The sequence below is a fragment of the Coregonus clupeaformis genome, chromosome 4 (assembly GCF_020615455.1).
Source record: "Coregonus clupeaformis isolate EN_2021a chromosome 4, ASM2061545v1, whole genome shotgun sequence".
In the NCBI taxonomy this organism is placed as follows: Eukaryota; Metazoa; Chordata; class Actinopteri; order Salmoniformes; family Salmonidae; genus Coregonus; species Coregonus clupeaformis.
Window position 1 is genome coordinate 11,476,768 of NC_059195.1, and position 18,267 is coordinate 11,495,034.

Sequence of the window (18,267 nt, forward strand, 5' to 3'; positions counted from 1 at the left end):
GAGTGTTTGGTGGCATAGCCTACTAGCAAAGAAGCTCATACCACCATCTTTCCAACAACAAACAGAACATCCTCTCCACCCACAGTAGATGTGGACAACATGGCCCGCTATTTATTTTTATCACAATACATAATATGGACACAATGACAGAAAACGGTCATGTGAAAAACAACCTCTAGTGAACAACAACCTATACACATTTTGAATGAATGAATGTCACAATACATATGCTTTATATCCGGAAGCCTATGCTCTTACCCAGGTCAGCGATGCAGCACTGGCCGTTCTTGTTGACAAGTATGTTTTTGCTCTTGAGGTCTCGGTGGGCGATGGCCGGCTTTCCCTGGGTACCGAAGATCTCCACGTGGAGGTGCGCCAGGCCGCTGGCGATGGACAAGGCCATGCGGAGACAGCTGGCTGTGTCCAGAGTGCTCAGCTGCAAGTAGTCGTACAGCGAGCCCATCTCGTGGAAGTGGGTGATCAGCCACAGCTGGGTGCTCGAGTTTCGGGAAGTCATGTCCGAAGCGATGAAGCCTGCAGTCAAAGGCACACACAGACAGATGCAGACGCACAGACACACACAGAGTTGTTAGAACTCAGGGAAAGGAGGGGTAAAAAATCAATATGACACAGACATTGTCACTAAGATGCAACACTAAAACACTGCCGGACACATAGTATTTGCTCCTAAGTCATATTTTCTTAGTCTCCCATTGACATCAATGCATGACTAAGTGAAAATTTGCCTTGAGTGGAAGTTTGGATTTGTCCCATAGAGAACAGCTCCTGTCCAGAACATGGCTGGAGGTACGTACCCAGAATGTTCTGGTGCCTCAGCAGCACTGTGTTGTAGATCTCAGTCTCTCTGAACCAGGACTTCTCATCTCTGGATGAGAAGATCTTCACGGCCACACTCTCCCCCTGCCATTGGCCCCGCCACACCTCACCATAGCGCCCCTTACCTATAATAGGGAGAAGAAAATAGGAAAAAGATTAGAGTAAAGCAGACATTGTGAACGTCAGAAATTTCACCCTATTCTAAAAATTGTGCACTACTTTTGACCAGAGTCATATGGGCCCTGGTTAAAAGTAGTGTACTATATAGGGAAGAGGGTGCCATTTCATACAGCCATTTTTAATGAATTACTGAAAATGTGATTCATCAAATACAGTGTGAAAATATTAACCCTCTCTAACAGGAATAAACCCAATGTTCATCTCCAACGCAAATGTCAGATTATCTCAGGCTGTCATGTAACAATTATGAAATCTTTGTAAAAATGTATTTAGAGATAGTTTCACTGATTTAATTTATTTTTATAAGGTAGTATTACACAACATTCTAGACCATTAGTTACTGGAACACATAGTGCAATTGTATTTTGGTCATGCTACTCAACCTTGACCTTTTGCATAAACTATATCAAGGGATGTAGCTCAGTTGATAGAGCATGGCGTTTGCAACGCCAGGGTTGTGGGTTCGATTCCCACGGGGGGCCAGTATAAAAAAATATATATATATTCACTAACTGCTCTGGATAAGAGCGTCTGCTAAATGACTAAAATGTAAATGTAAAACTACAGGTACTGTAATTGCCTAAATAAAGGAAACACTTCAGTAAATTAGAGATCCTAAGTATATTGAAAGCAGGTACTTCCACACAGTTGTGGTTCCTGAGTTAATTAAGCAATTAACCAATCATTAATCCCATCATGCTTAGGATAATGTATAAAATGCCCAGTTGCCCATTATTTTGGCTACCACGGCTAGAAGAGATCTCAATGACTTAGAAAGAGGGGTTTCAAAAGAGCATTGGGGTTTAAAGTATGTGGGTCTAAGTCACCAGATCTCAACCCAATTGAACACTTATGGGAGATTCTGGAGCGGCGCCTGAGACAGCGTTTTCCACCACCATCAACAAAACACCAAACAATGGAATTTCTTGTGGAAGAATGGCGTCGCATCCCTCCAATAGAGTTCTAGACACTTGTAGAATTTATGCTAAGTCACATTGAAGCTGTTCTGATGGCTTGTGGTGGCCCAACGCCCTATTAAGACACTATGTTGGTGTTTCCTTTATTTTGGCAGTTACCTGTATCTCCCCATTTGACATTAAATGAAACATGTTTGTTAAAAATATTTTTGTTGGCAGTTTATACTCGACTCACAAATCAAATGTGTGCAACGTTGGTTTAGGGAGTTGGGTGTTACATTGGCCATCTGGCCATGTTTCAGACCCAACTCGAGGAAAACTAAGAGAAATATTAAGTGACATACTGAAATCTCTCAGGGTCAGAGAACAGCAGTGGCTCTGTTTTGCAACACAAATCTCTGTTCCAACGGTGCTACACTTTAAGATGTCTTAAAAAAAACATTTACTCCAAAACCTGCACTGAGGCTAAACGTACGCCTTAGCCACTGAACAAAGACAGAACAGGCTCTGATTGGATACTGACCCACACACTCATTGAGCGTGATTTGTCGGGCGACAGTTCTCTGAACGAGGAAGGGGAGTCCGGAGCCGCTTCCCGACGTGCACGAGTGGTCCAGCAAATCCTAGGAGAGAGAAGAGGGACAGACAATAAATGAACTGCAACCAGAGGAATTTGATCAGCCTGTACTCTCTCTAGATGAAGGTGGCCCAGCCCACAACACAGCAGAGCATTTGGGATTCAGATGGGGAGTTAATACGGTCGGCCCCCCCTCCCTCTGATGTGGCCCACGTTGGGGAGGCTGAGTGAAATTTGTTGCTGCTTAGTGCTCAGACTCCAAATGCTAGCTAGTTGGCTGTGTCTGTGTGCATGTCTGTCTGACCATCCTGGAGATGCTGACAAGCAAGCAGTCTTTCTGTCTGCACGTCTGTCTGCCTGCCTGCCTGTCTGTCTATACGTCCATCTGCCTGCCTGTCTGTACGTCTGTCTATACGTCCATCTGCCTGCCTGTCTGTATGTCTGTCTGTACGTCCGTCTGCCTGTACGCCCGCCTGCGCGTCCGTCTGCCCGCCTGCCTGTTTGTCTGTCAGTCAATCAGTCTGTGCGTCTGTCCGTCTGTCCGTCCGTCCGTCCGTCCGTCAGTCCGTCAGTCCGTCAGTCCGTCAGTCTGTCAGTCTGTCAGTCCGTCAGTCCGTCAGTCCGTCTGTCCGTCTGTGCGTCTGTCAGTCTGTCAGTCTGTCAGTCTGTCAGTCTGTCAGTCTGTGCGTCTGTCTGTCTAGCCACCCTGGAGCAGCAGAGGGCCCTCTGCTGGGTAAACAACAGCAGTCCCTGGTGATTAGTGAGCTGAGGGATCTGAGAGATTTGATCTAATCCCAGCCCCAGACTCCAAACAGACGCAATGCTGCTAAGCCTTTTATTTGTATCTCCTCTCCAGGCATCAGCAGGGCGTCATGGCTGACACAAGGGGGCAGTGTTCAGCAACTCTATCAAATACTGCTGAGAAAAACAAACTAACAAGCAGAGAGGACTAAAACTAAAAACTAAAAAAGATAGATACCACACGCATAAAACACATGCTGTGTGCAATTTGGGAATGGAGAAAAATACTAAACAGAAGCCGTTAAACCAATGACAACTTATTTTGTTTTGAATTAAAGTCCCTGTTTATTGGGGGGGCAGATCTGGGCAGTTCTGTTGAAGGGGGGGAATTAAGCCACAGCATTACCACAATCACCACAGACTTAGGCTTCCAGGGCTACTGAGGGAGACCTACGGGTTTTTCTTTTTTTACTGCCACCACAGTTTCTAATAACTTTTCTCCGGTTGCTGTCAAGCACTTTTTAATTATACTGAAACAAACATTATGCGGCAGCATATTTGGGGTTTACGTTGCCAAGTGCTCTGATGGGCTTTGGAAATAGCTAGAAATAAATCCATCATCAGCAATTCCTCTAGCACACCTCAGCCCAGTGTTATCAGTGAGAATGGTCAGCCCGATGTAAACATTCAGCCTGTTTAGTGTTTTCCTTCAAGTTTTTAATAAAAAATAGATGGGATTGGTCTGGGTCTTGAGGTGGGTAGATTGCTGAAGTTGATCAAACAAATGCTGATTACAGTTGCAAACTCAAAGCATTATTTCACTAGAGTAGCCAACATTCTTCAAAACAAAATGGGCCATTTTGTTGAAATCATGTGTATCCGTGAAACACATGCTCTCAATATGCTCTGGTAAAACAATACCCATCTTTTCCATCACAGTGGTAGAACAAATTATTTCATTCCCAATTCCGAGGGCAGAAATGTAATCCTGGCCGGGTTGATATAAGTCTACAACATGAACACCCAGGAACATGGAGTGCATGACTACCTAACACACATTCTCTAGTCTAGTGCACACACAAGTGCTCTTTGGGCTCAACATAATTCCATAGTTTGAGAGTGCATAAATGTGTTCCGTGCTGGACTGCGTGGATTCAAACCATACTAACCACAGCTCCCCACCGAGCCCAGGCCTGGCATGCTCTAGTACAGGGTTGCAATGTCCCAACATTCCCTGGTTTTCCACAAATCCTGGTTAGAAGAAGCCCGGAATCAGAAGGGAATAAGCAGGAAATCCTCCAACCAGGATTGCAGGAAAACTTAGTAATTTTGGAAAAGTTACCAGAATTTTGCAACCCTAAGTATGATTATGTCTTACTCACCGCCAGTGTGCTCTCCCCCACATTAGAGGCTATGAGGCCGTCTATGGTGCCGTACTCAGCTTCCCGGGCCGTCAGCCTCTCCATCTGGTTCTGGTGGATGCGTCTGAACACCAAGATGGCAATGCCTGAGAGGACAATGAGCACGATGACTGGAGCCACGATGACGATGGCCAGTGTAGTCAAGCTGTAGTTGGGCAGGTCGCTTGCTACGAGGATGGGAAAGAGGTTTCGGTTTATTTGAACATCCTGGTACATACTGTATGTAGAAACATGAATCAAATGTGATGTCATACAATATATAAAACACAGTTAAAAAGATATGATCTGCCTAAATATATGGGAAACAGACACAAGGAAGAGGGTGTGGGTTTTTCGTCCCAGCACTCAACTGTCCAAGTCAAATTTCCCCTCAGGGACAATAAAGTATATCATATCAGAACCAGATGAAGACAAAAAAAAATCTCCAACACCAAAATCCCCTTTAAACACAAACTACATACATCCAGTACCGTGTTTGGACTACGAATTTGAAATCTGCAGTACAACCAAAGTTCCTCCTCAGTTCAGCTTAGCCAGGTGAGCAGTGAGCCCAGCTGCCCCGGGGATCCAACACAGCGTTTACTAAAGCCCTAAGCTTTGGGAGGCATCATTCAAGGAGAGGCGATGATAATTAGGCATGTTAAAGAACCCATTCTCTCCCTCCTCCGCCTGCCTGCTCTGCTTTGACCACACAGACTAAGGAACCTGGCTCCAGGGCTGAGGGGGAGAGACAAAATGGACACAGGCAGGCAGGGAGGCCGAGGTAAGAGCACACTGCAGCATACATCCACGGGTGGGTAGGCCACATATCAACAGGCTGCACCACCACCATGCCTGGGGATCTGACTGACTACCACACACTCCACACTCCAAACATTCCAGGGAGAAAAGACTGCCGAGCCCGCAGCGCAGACAATGCTCCCTCTTTTCTCTCTTGCATACTGAACTCCTTCTCCTTCGCATGGCACTCTTGGGGAGTGGAATTCAATGAAGCTAACCTAGATCAGAATAGACAGTATAGAAAACAACTGATTTTAGACCGAGATTATGGCACATCGAGTGTCAATATTTTCTACTGTTCTTGTGTTTAAGTCTGACCCATGTAAAATGTTATCGCAGAAACATTGTTGTTTTTGGTAGATGGTAAGATCTTCTTGTGTGTTTGGTGTGTTTAACAAAAACAGGGACTAACCTCAAAGAAATATTGATATTTAGGAAATAATTCATTTTTATACATACTCTTTTTACTGTGGATAGGAGAGGAGAGTCATTGAATTTCAGAGAACAGAGCTATACATTTCATTCAGGCTGTGTCCCAAATGGCACCCTATTCCCTGGTCAAAAGTAGTGCACCATGTAGGGAATATGGTGCCAATTGGGACGCAGACTCAGTGTCCTCTCCTTTCCCGGGGGGCTCTGCTATACACTGCCTTACAGGTCTGTGTCAGGCAGCGAAAACAATCTCAGAGAGGACATAGGAGGAAGTAGACCATGACTAAACAAAATTCAAACGTTTGTCTTTTTTCTCAGACTGTCCCCTCCTCTGCTGTGGAGGTGCTCAGGGTGTAACCGCCACACAGGCCTGAAATGCAGACCAAGCAGACCAATAGAGGACCATGCAGCAAACGGCTATGGCAGACAATTTCATGCACCGCAGCATCGCGTCCTCGCTGGAGAATGGCCAAGTAGACAGAATCAATAGAGCACCTGCCTCTTCACGTCAGTCAACCGATCACAGACAGCAGATCACTGAGAGCATACGGCCCAAAAATGTTGTTTTCTTGGCAGTAGTTCTCCGTATACGGGTTAAAAATAACAGATATTGACACTGACAAGCACCTAAATTGGAAGGCAGTTGCTGTAAAGTACTACGCTATACATGACGTCAGAGCTCAAGGTCTACGCTTCACAGCCCAGTAATGGTTTTGACTGACAGCAGTTCTGAAGTTGAACACCACGCGCAAAAAGAATTTGCCCCCATTTGGGCAACTTTTGCTAATGTTTTGTTGTTTGAGTGAGGGAAATGCTGTAAATAAAGAGGACTTGATGTATTTTGAAAGATGAGACGTTGAGGATTATAATAATTACCGCTTTGATGTCAGACAAGCAAGCCAAACAGCCGTTAGTCCAAACGTGCACTTCACATTTCCATATTATACAACTCATGTAATATACTGGAAACCATGTGTTTGCTGTATTTTCTACCATTCCACTGATTCCGCTCCAGTCATTACCACGAGCCCGTTCTCCCCAATTAAAGTGCCTCAAACAACCTGTGATGCGCACCAAAATTACAATCTGCTTCACTGAATTGCCTTGTGAAAGCCTAACACTGTAAGAATATATTTTGTAATTTAGCTAGTCATGTTAGCAATAGAACACGCTTTCATATTATGCCCACCTGACCAGATTGCGATTTATAAATGGACCGTTTTCAGAATATTTAAATAACAGTAATTGTGTAGAGTAATTGTGTAGAGTGCTCTCACCACGTGCTCTCACCACTGGTGTCCCCCAGGGCTCAGTTCTAGGCCCTCTCCTTTTCTCCCTATACACCAAGTCACTTGGCTCTGTCATATCCTCACATGGCCTCTCCTATCATTGCTACGCTGACGATACACAACTAATCTTCTCCTTTCCCCCTGATAACCAGGTGGCGAATCGCATCTCTGCATGTCTGGCAGACATATCAGTATGGATGACGGATCACCACCTCAAGCTGAACCCTGGCAAGACGGAGCTGCTCTTCCTCCCGGGGAAGGACTGCCCGTTCCATGATCTCGCCATCACGGTTGACAACTCTGTTGTGTCCTCCTCCCAGAGTGCGAAGAGCCTTGGCGTGACCCTGGACAACACCCTGTCGTTCTCCGCTAACATCAAGGCGGTGACCCGATCCTGCAGGTTCATGCTCTACAACATTCGGAGAGTACGACCCTGCCTTACACTGGAAGCGGCACAGGTCCTAATCCAGGCACTTGTCATCTCCCGTCTGGATTACTGCAACTCGCTGTTGGCTGGGCTCCCTGCCTGTGCCATTAAACCCCTACAACTCATCCAGAATGCCGCAGCCCGTCTGGTGTTCAACCTTCCCAAGTTCTCTCACGTCACCCCCTCCTCCGCACACTCCACTGGCTTCCAGTTGAAGCTCGCATCCGTTACAAGACCATGGTGCTTGCCTATGGAGCAGTGAGGCGAACGGCACCTCCGTACCTTCAGGCTCTGATCAGTCCCTACTCCCAAACGAGGGCATTGCGTTCATCCACCTCTGGCCTGCTGGCTCCCCTTCCTCTGCGGAAGCATAGTTCCCGCTCAGCCCAGTCAAAACTGTTCGCTGCTCTGGCACCCCAATGGTGGAACAAGCTCCCTCACGACGCCAGAACAGCGGAGTCACTCACCACCTTCCGGAGACATTTGAAACCCCACCTCTTTAAGGAATACCTGGGATAGGATAAAGTAATCCTTCTATCCCCACCCAAAAAAAAAAAATAATAATAATAATTGTAAAGTGGTTATCCCACTGGCTATAGGGTGAATGCACCAATTTGTAAGTCGCTCTGGATAAGAGCGTCTGCTAAATTACGTAAATGTAAAATGTAAATGTAGAGGCGGGGATGCAGGGTTGTGTTCCAAAGAAAACAACTACAAGTCTGCTTGCTATAGTTCCTCAACGGCACAGCTAGGCGAGCTCAAAATAGCACCTTATCATTGAAGACTCTTCTTTGAGTCATAAAAGTGCATTGAAATTACGTAGGAACTGTGCACATTTTGGATAGGTGTGTGGCCACTTGGAGACACCAGTTAGACCTCTCACTCAAATCCTTGGCATTTTTTGCTCTTATGTTTATGCACCAAATTTTCCAGGAATATTCTTATCATGTTACTGAATGTATCCAGAGTATTTTCAGATTTCGATATCAACAAACGCGGCCAAAAGTACAGTAAATGTAAAATGCACATAAAATCAACAGTGTAATATTTGGATTCAGTCTTTTGTCAGATTAACTGTTTTGTTCTCACCTTTAGTCTAATAATTTCCCCATAATCTACAAACTGTTCCCTTTTTGATTGCTACCATGGTTATGCATATGCTTTCCATATTTCTTCTGTAAGAAACATTTAAATGTAGCCCTATCCACATAGGCCAATGCAAGGGGTTTAAGGGGTTAATAACCTTGGTTTGAATGCAAATGTGCATCATACAGACCTCCATTAGAATACAGATGCATATGAATGAATGTGTGCCATTGTGTGTGTCCCAAATAGGGTGCCAAGTGGCCAGTGTATTTATTTACCTATAACAGGCAGCTCCACAGTGATGTTCATGTTACACAGGTGGCCCTGGCAGCACTCCACAATCTGGTCGCGGGAGGGCGGCGTCTTGCAGGTCATCCTGCTCTGCTCGTACACCTTGAAGCAGCCCTTCTGGAAGACCAGGGCTCCGTCGCTGACCGTCAGACTGGAGAAACAGTGCTGGCCCATGCAGCGCTGCCCGGTGGCACACGACCGCCCCTTGCACACACACTCGTGCTCGCCGGCGGACTTCACTTTCTCCTCTGGACAGGAAACAGAAATTCAGAATTATTGCTCATGGATTAGGGTGAAGTTGACCCTAAACGCTGATCTTGGGTCAGTTTGTATTTACCCACTAATGGTTAAGTTTAGGAATGGGGGAGGGGAAGCTGATCCTAGAGCTGTACTTAGTGGAAACTTCACCTTGGAGCTAGTCACCATACTAACATTTGCTTTCCCTTCAACCCTATCTCTATGATACACTATACAAAAGTATGTGGACACCCCTTGAAATCAGTGGATTCGTCTAGTTCAGCCACACCCGTTGCTGACAGGTATATAAAATCGAGCACACGGCCATGCAATCTCCATAGACAGACATTGGCAGTAGAATGGCCTTACTGAAGAGCTCAGTGACTTTCAACGTGGCACCGTCATAGGATGCCACCTTTCCAACAAGTCAGTTCTTAAAATTTCTGCCCTGCTAGAGCTGCCCCGGTCAACTGTAAGTGCTGTTATTGTGAAGTGGAAATGTCTAGGAGCAACAACAGCTCAGCCGCGAAGTGGTAGGCCACACAAGCTCACAGAACGGATTTGGCGGATGCCAGGAGAACGCTACCTGACCCAATGCATAGTGCCAACTGTAAAGTTTGGTGGAGGAGGAATAATGGTCTGGGGCTGTTTATCATGCTTTGGGCTAGGCCCCTTAGTTCCAGTGAAAGGGAAATCTTAACGCTACAGCATACAATGACATTCTAGATGATTCTGTGCTTCCAACTTTGTGGCAACAGTTTGGGGAAGGCCCTTTCCTGTTTCAGCATGACAATGCCCCCGTGCACAAAGCGAGGTCTATACAGAAATGGTTTGTCAAGATTGGTGTGGAAGAACGTGACTGGCCTGCACAGAGCCCTGACCTCAAACCCATCGAACACCTTTGGGATGAATTGGAACTCCGACTGCGAGCGAGGCCTAATCACCCAACATCAGTGCCCGACCTCACTAATGCTCTTGTGGCTGAATGGAAGCAAGTCCCCGCAGCAACGTTCCATCATCTAGTGGAAAGCCTTCCCAGAAGAGTGGAGGCTGTTATAGCAGCAAAGGGGGGACCAACTCCATAGTAATGCCCATGATTTTGGAATGAGATGTTCGACGAGCAGGTGTCCACATACCTTTGGTCATGTAGTGTATCGTCATAAATATTAAATCACCTCTATGATATGCGTACCTATCTTCTTAAAAAATAAGTTGTAAGTGATATATCTTTACGTCTAAAAACTAAAATAAGTGAGAGATGGAGCTTCAGTGAGGCCAAGATGATGAAAAATGTTGAAATTATTTAAGTGAAAACAGGGTGGTGCGTTACCTTTCGCTGGTGCTTCCACGGTGACGTTCATGTTACACAGGTGCCCCTGGCAACACTTGACTATGTGGCTGGGAGAGGGAGGGGTGGCGCAGGTGGCTCTCCCCTGGTCGTCATCCTGAAGGCAGCCCTTCTGGTGAACCACATACCCGTCACTGATCTTCACAGAGGAGAAACACTGCTGGCTCGTACAGCGCTCTCCTCCCTCACACGACCGTCCCTCACACACACACTCATTGTCTTGCAAGGTAGGCAGCACTTCCTCATCTGTTCAATAAAAAAGGGAGATCAGCGAAATCCATGAAACCTTGTAATTCTCATTCATTTAAACAAATATCAAATATAACGACTCTTTCGGTAGTTTTGTTTATGCAGCATTTCACTAATGTACCCAAATGGCCTTCAAGCAAATGAAAAACGAAATGTAAATGTGTTATTAACTAAATCATTATGCAAAGTGGTGATGTTATGGCAGGTAGATATTTGTAGTGGTAATGTGAGTGACTCAGCATGCTGATAGTGTTGAGGGAGGGCTAAAAGCATGTGTAATGATTTCAATGAAAACAATGTGTCACCTCTCTCTGGGTCTGCCACTGTGACATTCATGTTACAAAGGTTGCCATGGCAGCACTCCACAGTCAAGTTATGGGATGGGGGGCTTTCGCAACTTATGGACCCTTCGCCACGGCTCACAATGCACCCCTTCTGTCGGAAGGACGAGGCGTTCTGGATGGAGACGGCCGAGAAGCACTGCTGGCCAATACACCGGTCTGCCCTGTCGCATGACGGCCCGTCGCACAAACACTCATAGTTGCCCTTATCTGCACAGTCATAAGACCAGACAGACATTCTTAGTATTCTCCATTCATTTCAAACTCAAACTAACAAAATCACAACACATACTGAGGGATATAACTGAAAATAAACACATTTAACCATCAGAGGCATAAAATATGCAGACATTCGGCATTGTTAATATGTGAATATTGTGGTCATGTTAGTGCAGGAGCTTTGCTATGTTCAACCTCCCTCATTCTTATAATGAGCATGTTATCATTTAGCTGCTCCACTACAGTAGGTGATGCAGAATAATAAGTATCCCCAGCCAGCCAGACCGTGACACTGAGAAATCCTCAGTTCTCCCAGAGCCCAGTCTGCAAGCCTGTCACCGCAGTTGTTAAAAAAATGCTGCGAGACAGCGGGGGAGAGGGAGAGAGACAAAGCACGCCCTCGACAGAAAAATGTAAACTCACTACGCAGATTCGGAGCCGTGTACTTGGCCGAATGTATGGGAAATGGTACTGAATGCGTGTAATCTCTGAAGCGGCTACCTAATGTACCCAAATCTCTTTGTTCGTGAGAATAGCCATGTTTTTGTATTAAGGAAAGGTGTCAAAATCTTACCTTCCACACTGGAAGAGGTTAAAACCAGAAGTATGAAAACCAGAATAAACATGTCGCCATCTAACATTGCAGACCTGGAAGAGACAGAAGTTGTGATTAGACGACCATATGACATTGGAATAATGTGTTCACTAAACACAGACCTTCAAAATAGCTTACAATTTAGAATGTTCTCAGAAAGATACAAGATACATACATTTATTTGTGTCACATAATTTTGACAATCAACTTCTATGTAAATGCCTTTGTTATGTCCACTAAAATGATTTCAAGCCATTGCTGTGACAGGATAAAAGGAAAGAAAGAAAGAAAGAAAGAAAGGGAGGGGTTTAGATTTAAGAGCGCCATCATAGATGGGAATTTTACTGAGAGAGAAAGACCTTTCCTTGTTTTCAGTAAAGAGTCAACACCAAGTTTAAAATGCTCAAGTAAAGTGGGTCTCATGCCTTCCTGTTGTCCTGGCAACAAGGTGTTGAGTGGCAAGCAATGGGGAGACTGGTGCGCTCCTATTGGCTGAGCTGTGCCTGTGAGAGAGAGACAGCCTGCTTGGCAGCGAGGGGAGCAGACAGACGCGGGAGGAGAACGAGGAGGATGGGAGAGGGGCACCGCACGGCGCACCAATGTGGGAGCCCAAATAGAAACATTTCCAATGAGGAGGCTGTCTTTAAACCTTCAATATGTGTCTTAAGGCACATCCACATACATGTACATTTATGTCTGTTTGATTTCGGCTGTGATCTGTCTGATTCAAGCCGGGCCCACCACACTCTGCAGCAACACAGCCGTACTCCATAAAAATAGGATGCACGTTTTCAAAAACTATTCCTGTACTAATTCCACACTGATAAGATTTGATGCTTGTTGTTGTGGGAGGATATCGCCCTCCAATTCCGCCACCTATTCCCCATGCAGCGTGTTTATGACATACTAAGCCCGGGCTGACCGTTATCTTGGCAGTGTTTGTGTCTGCCCACTGATAAATACCCTAGTGTGTTTTCCCAAAGCCTTTGTGCCCGCTCCCAGACATAAATGTTAGCATTCCCCCAATGCCGTCTGTATGGCCCCACTCACACAGACCACATGCTGCTCCTTTAATCAGAGCACAAAACAGAGGCTGCCACTGAGAGATAATCAGGGGCTCTGTGCATAGCAGAGTGGGGGCAGGGAGGGGTCAGGAGGACTGAGGGTGGTACCCAGGGGGCACACAAGTATGGCCAGGGGGCAACGAGAGAGCAGGGGGACAGAGGGAGGGAGGGCACTGAGGAAGAAAGGAGGGCGGCAGATGGATAGGGGGACGCACAAAAAACGAGGACAGGTCACAGACTGGTAAGGGAGGACAATGAGGGGGTAGGCTGGTTAAGGTGGACAGTATAGTTTGGTTAGGCTTTAGTTAAGGTTGCAAAATTACGGCAATTTTTCCAAAATTCCCAGGTTTTCCAAAAATCCTGGTTGGAGGATTCTGGATGTCCTGCATAATCCCTCCTGGTTGCAGCAATTTTGGAGAAAGTTACTAGAATTCTGCAACCCTAGTTAAGGTGAGAACAAACACGGTGCAGCAGCATATAGGGATGGCATAAAATGACACAGATCTCCCCAACACCCTGATACAGGATGCTGCCCTCCAGGCACTTAACATCCATCCCTGACAGATCAATATATCACCTCAATTATCTGCCTAGTGCATCTCAGCCACTTCCACTTAATCTGCTCAATCACTAGCCTTTAACTAAATGGGAGTGCTTCAGTCGGTCTCTTTCACATAAAAAAATAAAATAAATCATTGTCTGTCTGCAGTCTGCCTCCATACAAAGACGAGAATGCTACATTTTTTGGAGGATAGCCTAACTTTTGCAGCATATCAAAGGCAAAACCCTTACGCCATCTTGCGAGGACAGCTAGCAGCAATGCCTGTGTTGAATAACAAACCGGGTCGTGCAAGACAGAGGCAGACTGATTTTATGCAATATTTGTGTTGAGGGATTAACATGTGCTCCTCCTGATATTGGAGACCTCAGAGTGGATCCTCAGAGAGAGAGAGAGAGAGAGAGAAACAAGGCCAGCAGCATCTGCAGAACACATTGAGCAAAGCAGAGAGAGCAGTACATTTTGAGTTGTGTGTCTGTGCATGTGCTCCCTCTGTCCCTGCATATTGAATATCTCTGGCAGTCTCCTGGCTGTAGTGAGTTCACAGAGCTGACATCCTGACAGGGGTGTGCCGCTTCACCCCCCGCCCTCCACAATCCCCCCTCTCCCAGTCTCAGGGAGGGAGGTCAGGCAGTTCTCGTTGGTTGCCATTTTCTGTGTATCTTGGGCTAGTATCTAGTTTCACTGTAATACAGTCGGCCAAGGGAAGGATAAAACACAAGAGGGGAGATCAAATACCGATCAGCCTCTAAAGTACATAAGCAGAGGATTGGAAGGCGGGGTGTTGGCAGTGGAAAGGCTTTGCTGAGATGTTGTCCGAGGACCAAGTGGGACCAAACAAAAATGTGGCCAAGTTGTGGTTGAGGCAGTTCGAAAAAGAATCAGGTTTCATGCAGTCCTCCTCCTCTCTCTAAAACGATCCTGAAACAATTCAAAGTCCCTGCTCCTTTTCAAAACCCAATGTTTGCATTAAAATGAACATTTCAGTGTTGACTGTTGAGTCACTTGCACACACCAGATAATTGGATTGATACTTCCTCTTCTACCCAACCATCATGATTCAATCATATGTTTGGTTGCGATATACTTAGATAGTGCTCAGGTAACGATTGGTGGGATGCAGTGTATAACATTATATTTTGTCTGATGCGAGGTCCTCCCATACCCAGTGTGTGTGTTGCTGCTTGAGCCTGGGCTGGGAGCCCTGCAGGAGCTGCTGAGTCATCGGGCTGCCGAGCTGGGAGATAGGAGGTGAAATCTGTGTCTGAGCTTGGTGCTGGCATAGTTACCATGGCACAAATAGCCCCAGCACCAGGGGAGCCGCAGGGAGGGAGAGCTGTGCATAGCTGACCCAGTCTGGCCTGATCTGGGGCCCATGCCTCCCCTCACATGTCCCCGTCCCACTTAGCGAGGAGTGTGACACCAGAGACACGGAGATGGCCAACTCCGAGGTGGACGTGGGTGTGACACAGACAGTGCCGAGGTCAAATTAGCCCTCTGCAAGCTCACCTGGCATTCACACAGCAGACTAGCACAGCATATCGAATCAAACACTCGCCACCTCATTCAGAGGGGCAGTCTCTGCTCGCAGCCAAACAGCCAAGTGAATCAGAATGAACAAAGTAAAGCTGACATAGGATTGCAGTGTTTATTTGGTTGTTTACAAAACCGGTCTGGAAACTGTAAAGAGAGAGAACCAAAAATAGCCTTGGCTATAGACAGGTGCAGCTACGATAAATATACTTACTATAGGTTATATGGGGAAAGGCGCATCTCACAACAGATTGCAGCCCATGACTGGTTGTGACATGCAGAATGCCATACAAACACAAAACCATTGCCCATTCAAATTGAAAATGTCGCAATTTCAACAAACACAGATGTGGTTTTATTTTATATTATAGTGTACTAGGAGCAGGGAAGAAAATGTCCTTGCTTCCAATTGAACAGCAGAGAAATGCTCCTGTTAAATTTAAGTGTAGTGCTTAAAATCAACAGCAAGGACAACTTCTGTCGTACCCAGGCAATGCTGTTCAAGTCATCCAATGATTAATCAAAGTTTTTGTTATTTTGTTTTTCTTTTAGCATTCTGCTTGCATATTTATGCCGCATTTTGTACTTCCATTTAGGGACTTTACACTTCAAGAATGTGTCATACTACAACAAAAACCCAAACAAACAAAAATGAACAAAGTGCTCTGTAAAAGCTAAACAGTCGAAAGAATTCTGGGCCGAAAACGACTCTGCCATGTTAATTAATTACGGCATGCTAGACAGCTAACAACTGGGGGTTGCCATAATCACACTAAATCTGTTCATTGGATGAAAACACTCATTAACCTATGGAAATACTGCTCCACCCTTGCGCCAGGGGCCTCATCAAATGGGAGATTAAAGAGATAAAGTGAAAAGCCCCCAGGACCCTATGGAATCTACATTGCCCCATTCGGCTCATTCTGGCCCTGCCGGAGCTATCTTTCCTTTCTCTCTCTAGGACTCCAACTCAGCAGCCAACTCTCTCACAATGTAAGGAATGTAATAAAGTGCAAAATGGCCCTTTTCTTGTAAAATCACAATACTGACACTCCTGTCCTGGTAAGAGGTGAGCGCAGCAGGTTTGGTTCCAGGATACGGTGCAGGAAAGGGTCATTTCTGATACACATACAGTACCAGTCAAAAGTTTGGACATACCTACTCATTCCAAGGTTTTTCTTTATTTTTACTATTTTCTACATTGCAGAATAATAGTGAAGACATCAAAACTATGAAATAACACATATGGAATCATGTAGTAACCAAAAAAGTGTTAAACAAATCCAAATGTATTTTATATTTGAGATTCTTCAAAGTAGCCACCCATTGCCTTCATGACAGCTTTGCACATGGTTGGCATTCTCTCAACCAGCTTCATGAGGTAGTCACCTGGAATGCATTTCAATTAACAGGTGTGCCTGTGGAATGTCTTCCCTTCTTAATGCATTTGAGCCATTCAGTTGTGTTGTGACAAGGTAGGGGGGGTATTCAGAAGATAGCCCTATTTGGTAAAAGACCAAGTCCATATTATGACAAGAACAGCTCAAATAAGCAAAGAGAAACGACAGTCCGTCATTACTTTAAGAAAGGAAGGTCAGTCAAACCAGAAAATTAAGAACTTTGAACGTTTCTTCAAGTACCATCAAGCGCTATGATGAAACTGGCTCTCTTGAGGACCGCCACAGGAAAGGAAGACCCAGAGTTACCTCTGCTGCAGAGGATAAGTTCATTAGAGTTACCAGCCTCAGAAATCGGCAATTAACTGCACCTCAGATTGCACCTCACAGAGTTCAAGTAACAGACACATCAACATCAACTGTTCAGAGGAGACTGTGTGAATCAGGCCTTCATGGTCAAATTGCGTCAAAGAAACCACTACTAAAGGACACCAATAATAAGAAGAGACTTGCTTGGGCCAAGAAACATGAGCAATGGACATTAGACCGGTGGAAATCTGTCCTTTGGTCTGATGAGTCCAAATTTGAGAATTTTGGTTCCAACTGCCATGTCTTTGTGAGACACAGAGTAGGTGAATGGATGATCTCCGCATGTGTGGTTCCCACCGTGAAGCATGGAGGTGGTGGTGTGATGGTGCTTTGCTGGTGACACTGTCAGTGATTTATTTAGAATTCAAGGCACACTTAACCAGCATGGCTACCACAGCATTCTGCAGCGATACGCCATACCATCTGGTTTGCGCTTAGTGGGACTATCATTTGTTTTTCAACAGGACAATGACCCAAAACACACCTCCAGGCTGTGTAAGGGCTACTTTACCAAGGAGGAGAGTAATGGAGTGCTGCATCAGATGACCTGGCCTCCACAATCACCCGACCTCAACCCAAATGAGATGGTTTGGGATGAGTTGGACCGCAGAGTGAAGGAAAAGCAGCCAACAAGTGCTCAGCATATGTGGGAACTCCTTCAAGACTGTTGGAAAAGCATTCCTCATGAAGCTGGTTGAGAGAATGCTAAGAGTGCGCAAAGCTGTCATCAAGGCAAAGGGTGGCTACTATGAAGAATCTCAAATATAAAATATATTTTGATTTGTTTAACACTTTTTTGGTTACTATATGATTCCATGTGTTATTTCATAGTTTTGATGTCTTCATTATTTTTCTACAATGTAGAAAATACAAAAAATAAAGAAAAATGACTAGGTGTGTCCAAACTTTTGACTGGTTCTGTATATAGGGGCCTATGTACTAGATCATTGGAAATCAGAGACAAAATATGTATTTTCTTTCAGCAATATTTTTGTTCCCATCACTCTGGCTTGGACAACGGCCAGAGAGACCCTCCTGAAAATGGTCAGACTTGAACGACCATTTTGTCTCCGATGATCTACTCGTCACTAAGTAGAATGAAGTTTGATTTCCTATCGGACAACTCATGATACCCTGGGATGATGTAGGCAGGGACTACTGATGTGGTCAGACAACCTTGTTTACTTTGAAATGATATTGGAGTGAGGAGAGATGGGAAACAGAGATTGGTACAGCAAAGCAAGTGTTTTGATTCCATCGAATGCAGCAGAGGATCTGAGCGAGACATAACTCTGTAGCCTTCAGACTCAACCTCTGACCCTTTGCACAGGTGAGACATGAGAGCAAGAAATAAATAATTAATGATTGGACCACCACA

General features: G+C 45.4%; 1 protein-coding gene and 1 long non-coding RNA gene across 6 annotated transcripts in view; one reads left to right on the top strand and one right to left on the bottom strand.

The window, feature by feature from the left end:
• LOC121551808 (activin receptor type-1) overlaps positions 1-18,267 on the bottom strand; it is a 34,281-nt gene that overhangs the window by 5,026 nt on the left and 10,988 nt on the right. For 4 of the 5 annotated variants that reach the window (XM_041864536.2, XM_041864530.2, XM_041864541.2 and 1 more), the window contains exons 2-9: positions 11,947-12,020; positions 11,118-11,363; positions 10,546-10,809; positions 8,966-9,226; positions 4,635-4,840; positions 2,458-2,557; positions 816-962; positions 259-534 (exon numbers count right to left, since the gene is read on the bottom strand). In XM_041864536.2, the coding sequence (XP_041720470.2) occupies positions 259-534; positions 816-962; positions 2,458-2,557; positions 4,635-4,840; positions 8,966-9,226; positions 10,546-10,809; positions 11,118-11,363; positions 11,947-12,013 (1,567 nt within the window). In that variant the 5' untranslated portion in view covers positions 12,014-12,020. Of the gene's footprint in view, positions 1-258; positions 535-815; positions 963-2,457; positions 2,558-4,634; positions 4,841-8,965; positions 9,227-10,545; positions 10,810-11,117; positions 11,364-11,946; positions 12,021-12,142; positions 12,396-18,267 lie in introns of those variants that run through there. The other variant, XM_041864526.2, reaches the window with a different exon arrangement.
• LOC121551845 lies at positions 5,074-6,737 on the top strand. Its single transcript, XR_005997115.2, has 2 exons — positions 5,074-5,436; positions 6,204-6,737. It is a non-coding gene; the product is annotated as an uncharacterized LOC121551845 (long non-coding RNA).